Genomic DNA, 5,678 nt, shown 5'->3' on the forward strand with positions numbered 1-5,678 from the left:
CAGGAATGGGGCTTGAGATCTCCAAAACATCAAACTAATCACGCTTCCCAGCATCTCCCTGCAAACCAGCAAGTGTACCTGACAGGGATGAGTCAAATTCTGCTTTCAAGTCAGCCCTTGGAATGGAAAAACAACTTCCAGTGACTCTGAGCATGCCAAGTGCTTGAGTACCACAGTGCTCAATCTGATGACTCACAGCATTCAGGAAAGCACACTCCACACATGCCTGAGGAGGTAGCTCGCTGCTCTCAAATCTTTATTTCATCCCTTTGGCACAACTGCTCACCTGGGAACTACCTTGGAGATTTCAGTAGTAATGAACAGGATGGAGGATGCAGCACATGAATCCAACAGAAACACTTGGGTCAGAAGAACCTCAAGACATGACAGGAGAAAATAGGTCTCAGCACGCACATATAGAGCCCTTGGTAACAAGTTTTAGATCATGATCCCTGTTTTTTCCAGCCCCTCAGGCCAAACCGAGAACCTCAAACCCTTAAGCTGGAATCACCATGCTGCCTTGGGGCAGCATCACCTTCTTATCTCATCCCCAACCAAACCCACAACAAGACAACCAGAGCACTTACATGAATTTAATTTTAAACCCATCATGACCTTGCTTCAAACAGCCCACAACCAAAGTTGGAGACTCCATTCACTTATGGAGAAGGGAGCTACACCTGAGGAGAAGCTGTGAGTCCCTCCTGTCCCAGCCTGTACTTACATACGAGTGTCCAAACACTAACCAGCACAGCACTAACCACACTGCTTGGTGACCGCCTAGAACTGAGAGAGGAAACATTTCAAAGAAGCCAGGAAAGCACATGACTTGGACATGTCTGAGCTACTACACTACTCCCTGTTTTAATACCATGTTTCTGTTGATGCTCCCTCTACTGCCACTCCTGCACTACCCACGCAGCTCAGTCAGGGAGGGCCCCACAACACAGGGATGTTCCCGTTTGGAGGGATGAGAAATGCTGTCTGAAGCACCCAGTTTTGTCATCCCCTCCCACACTGGCAGATTTCACAAAGGCCACCAGAAAAGAGCTACACTTTCCATGATAGAATCTACAACTATCATTGCCTTGAAGATTTATGAAGATTTACAGCTTCGTAAAATACTCATACATTCAAGGTAATTTATTACCTATTTTAGGTGCACATAATGTGCCTGATCTCCAGAAGCAGAGCATTGTATTGTTCAGCCGTGCTTCCAAAATAATTATTATCTGCCAAAACCAGCAATCTATTCCTTAACACGCACAACAGGGAGATGACATGGAATGCTGAGGAGGCACCCCAGAAAGGGCTGTGTGGGGCCACCCCTTTTCCCATAGAGAATCCCCATCAGGAAAAGAGCTGTGCTGAGCCTGGGTAGTGCTGTGGGCATGAACTAAACCATGCACATGCCCACAAGTGTGGATCAGTAAAAGCAACCTTCCCAGTTGTGAATTTTGTTCTTTAAACAAACTGTGATTTAGTCGTGTACTTTCATCACCAGAAGAGCCTTGAAAGAGACTGCATCACTGGAAGGGTAGCAAGTCATCCAGGAAGTTACAAAAGAATTGAAGGGTCAGCTTGACACAGGAAGCCACAATCCTGAAGCCAGTGGAAGCAGCAGAGCCAACTGCACCATGTAGAAGCCAGCTCCAATTAAGCACTTGGAAAGGCTGGATGCTAACAGCCAGCATCCTTTGCAACAGCATCTGTGCACATGACAGATGTGTGGGGTGGTTGGTTTGTTTCTTTTATTTATTTTAAACATGCTCTTATAGTTGTTCGGTTTTTTCTTACAGAAGGTTTTACTGGAAGAAACCTCAAGGCTACAAGGCCCTAAATCCATGATTACATTTTAAAGTCAAATCATATAAAGAAACCCAAACCAAACAAACCACACCTCCTAATTTTATATTTGCATGTCCTGTTTGTTCCAGGCCCAGAAGAGGCACTTATTATTTTGTTAAACAAAGCTCCAGTAAGCTCTGGCAGCCTTTACTCTCTTTATTGCTCCTTTCTAGATGTGTAATGTCATATGCCAATATAAAAAAGCAGAAAATGAATACACTCTCCCAGAGATGGCAGAAGCCAGAAGCACCCAGCTAAGCCCCACCTCCTTAGCTACAGGGACTCTAAAAACAAAGCTCTTCCTCCTGTCCCTGGTCCCACCAGGCACTACTAGCACTGCAGCTGGGGTAACTGGTTTGAGAAACAGAGGCACAGGTTACACACAGAACAGGCCTCACCCAAGTATTTTCATACCCTGGGGTCTAATTAGAGAGTTTTGCAACAGGTGTTGGTTATTTTCATTCCCACCTGGTTATATTTTCACCTCCACAGGCTGCCCAGGCTGAAGTTTATATGAGATTATTAACAGACGCTTCAGCACAGAACTAAGGGCTGTCCAAGTGACTTAGGCATGTCTACAGCAGGGTGAAGGAATACTGTGCTCCTGCCCTAATTAACCACCCAACACAAAGTCCCCAGCACTGCTGCAAGTCCCCTTAATGTCCCAGTAGCTGGTCCGGTCCCTTTCCCCTGCAAGGCCCACAAGAGTCACCAGAGGTACCCACCTGCACAGCAACTGCTGTTACTGACCTCAGCCTTTGCACACCATTATGAAAGAGATTTCACTTTTGAGAGCAGCACTTTATCAGAAGCACTTCCTGGAGCTTCTGTTCTTTTTTTTATGCCACATCGACAATACCAAGCAGAGAAAGAGGAATCAGAAGCAACAAAACCAGAAATATTTGTAACGTTTGCAAGCAGCCCGAGATACCCTAGTGAAACAGGCAACAGGGAAAAATCCGTGTTTCCTACCAGCTCAGGATGGCCATTTTGAACTACACAGTCCTAACAGCACCATGAAGACGACACCATGACAGCAAACATCGCCTATGTACAAGTTCTGCAACATTAGGCAATCCCATGTACTGCCCTTTGTGCTGAAAACGCAATTCCATGTGGCTTGGGATTAGACCCTCTGAGTGGAGCCAATTTGGGCAGTCCTGGGCTGCTGGTGGTGCAGGAACCTTTAGAGCAGCTTGGCCATAACAAACCCCGATGAGCCGCTCACTCCCTCCCATCCATGCAAGACTGGAGACAGCCACAGCCAGCAGTTCTGAGTTTTGTCAGGACACATCGCTTCTCAGAGACACTCAGCAATGCCTCCAAACATTATTCAACTTTTCCCTAACTTCCTCCTCTCTGAAAGCAAAGACCATGGTCCTGTACCTTTTCAGAGCTCTCAGAGCTGGGCAGTCAACAAAATCTTGTTTTAAGTTCAGCACCTTTCCCATCTAGCAGGCTAAGACTTTCTTAGAAGCAATCAAGTGGCTCAGGTGTTCAAAAATAAAAAAAAAACCTCTTCAGCTTTCAGAGGCTTTAATTTCTTTTTTGACCTTTTATACAGTGTGACAAGTCTCAACAAGTTTTAGGGAGCCAGGCTCATTCCAGAGTGTTAAACACAAAACTTGAGAGGACAAGATGACAGCAATTAATTATTGTTTTGTTTTGAAGAAAACCACCTGCCCAGAGAGGAGGAATTTTATGAGTTGCAACCCTCAGCTCCGCTTTCTCAAGTCCTCAGTGCCACAGGTTTGCAGGCCAGTGCCACACACGTCGCACCTCTTCCCTCACTCCCACCAGCATTCCCAGCTGACAGCTCCACACTACAGTGCCTGGTCACCTGTGACAGAGCCACACTAGGAGAGTTTACCCCAAAACAGTCAGGGGAAACTCTCTGCTAAGGAGGAAGAGAGACTTTATTTTTTTGCACTGTGAACACCATGACTGACAGCCACCCACCATTTTCATATCCACTCCAAGCTTTGCTCAGCATCACAAATACCCCCACAAAGGCTGCCAGAATAACCAAGAAGAAAAATGTTCACCAAGCCCAAATTAAAACTGTAGGCTGCTGCCTTGCTGTCACACAAAGATTTATGAACATGAAGAACTCAGTCCCTCAACAAACCCCAGCACAGGACCAGCACTGGCTGCCAAATGACTTTGTTTGCTGGCACACCTTTACCTGCATGAGTTTACAAAGGAGTTTTCATTCAGAAACTGCAGTCATTTTACATCAGAGTGAGCTAGAGAATCTATTTAACTAGCAGGGAAGTAAACACTTTCCAGCATCTCACCTGTGCCTTATCAATATGATTATCTGCTAGGCAGTGTGTGTAATTCTTTCACTGAAGCAGAAGGGCTATGGATAGAAACTGTAGAAACTCTATGAACCCAATTTTACAGCCACAGACACACTGGTATAACCATGTTCCTTTCAGCAGCGGGGTGGCTCCCCATCAACTTTACACCAGGTGACTCAGGGGGACCTTTAGCTGCACAATAAATCACTTAGAGTATCTGATATTTTTATTGCAATGATATTAGGATTTCTCCATCTGCTCTGCTGAAGGGAGTCACCATATCCCAATGAGTTATTGCATCCCTACTATGGGATACATTTAATTGTGCTTCTGCCCTGCCACATACCCAGGCAACAAAATACCAGTTCAAGGGAAACAGCAAAATGCATGGGAGAGCCAGGCACAGCTCTGTCTGAGGACACAGCTGTGGTGCCAGAAAAAAAAAGCAGGAGAGCATTACTTCTGGAGCTTGGACATCACCAGTGAAACCTACTTTGTCTCAATATGAAAATTAAATTTCACATGGATTTTAACACTAGTAACTACTCTGGTAAAAAAAAACCCAGAAACATACTTCAGATAGGGTTGCAAGCAACTTTTCTTCCCAAAGGTAGAGAAGCCAGTCTTTCTGAAAGCACCACACATTCAAGTGCAAGAAATCCACACATAAGCTCAGGTATTAGAACCTTTCTGCCACAGGAGTAGAAACTTGCCAGACCCACAAAACATAAACACGGGAGATAATGGGGTTTATTAGCTTCTAGCTGTCGGATGTTGGCTGTTCCTCATCTCGTGCCTCTACCCACATCCACCTCGTTCACCAGGGAGTTGTGGCACCTGCCTCGCTCCTGTCTGACCGCTCTGAGCTCTCAGCAGGTACAACTGCAGAGGCAGAGCTGCGAGTCAGGCGCTCCCCGCTGCTGTGCCGGGCACTTCGGTGCATCCCAGGAAGGGCAGAGAAGCTTCTCGGGAAGAGCAGAGAAGCTTCCCGGCACAGCTCTTCCCAAGGACACTGCAAGCAAACACGTGCTGAACCTATCTAAAGATTAGCCCCTCTCAGGTTTTATGTTTTCATTCACCTCAGTAGAAATCGACACTGTTTGTATACTTTAGGGTGCTATTTACACATCTTCTCCACAACAATAAAAACAGAAACTTACCAGTAAAAAGCAACTTTGTCCCCAAGCTTCTTCTCATTGACATTTCTGTCCAGGAGATTGTAGCAGATGTTGGTGGTCGCTCCTTTCATCCACTCGATGAAGATCTTCCCCTTGGTCACGTCGAAGTTGTACTTCAGGAAGGGGCCCGTGTGCTGACGCTTCCAGTAGAACTCTTTAGCGATGTCCCCCCAAAATTCTGCAAAGGCAACGGGCGCCGGAGCCCGTGAGCGGGAAACAGGGATGGGGAAAGCAAGGAAAGGAAAGCGGGGATGAGGGAAACGGGGATGAGGCACGTAACATTCGTGGCGACACGAGGGGCACCCCCTGCGCACCTCCCACGCGGGGGTTCGCGGAGGGCTCCCCACAG

At 46.6% G+C, this 5,678-nt stretch overlaps 2 protein-coding genes across 3 annotated transcripts in view; both read right to left on the reverse strand.

Moving 5' to 3' along the window:
• Nucleotides 1-5,569, reverse strand: part of ACSS2 (acyl-CoA synthetase short-chain family member 2) — a 31,966-nt gene extending 26,397 nt beyond the window's left edge. The window contains exon 1 of one of the 2 annotated variants that reach the window (XM_008634369.2): nucleotides 5,312-5,569. In XM_008634369.2, the coding sequence (XP_008632591.1) occupies nucleotides 5,312-5,400 (89 nt within the window). In that variant the 5' untranslated portion in view covers nucleotides 5,401-5,569. The remainder of the gene's footprint in view (nucleotides 1-5,311) is intronic. The other variant, XM_017735140.1, reaches the window with a different exon arrangement.
• LOC108446929 (leucine-rich repeat extensin-like protein 5) overlaps nucleotides 1-5,678 on the reverse strand; it is a 28,588-nt gene that overhangs the window by 10,405 nt on the left and 12,505 nt on the right. Inside the window, exon 2 of the mRNA XM_017735141.1 lies at nucleotides 849-852. The gene's annotated coding sequence lies outside the window, so the exon portion shown is untranslated. The remainder of the gene's footprint in view (nucleotides 1-848; nucleotides 853-5,678) is intronic.

Source organism: Corvus brachyrhynchos, unplaced genomic scaffold (genome assembly GCF_000691975.1).
Source record: "Corvus brachyrhynchos isolate BGI_N302 unplaced genomic scaffold, ASM69197v1 scaffold125, whole genome shotgun sequence".
Classification (NCBI taxonomy): domain Eukaryota; kingdom Metazoa; phylum Chordata; class Aves; order Passeriformes; family Corvidae; genus Corvus; species Corvus brachyrhynchos.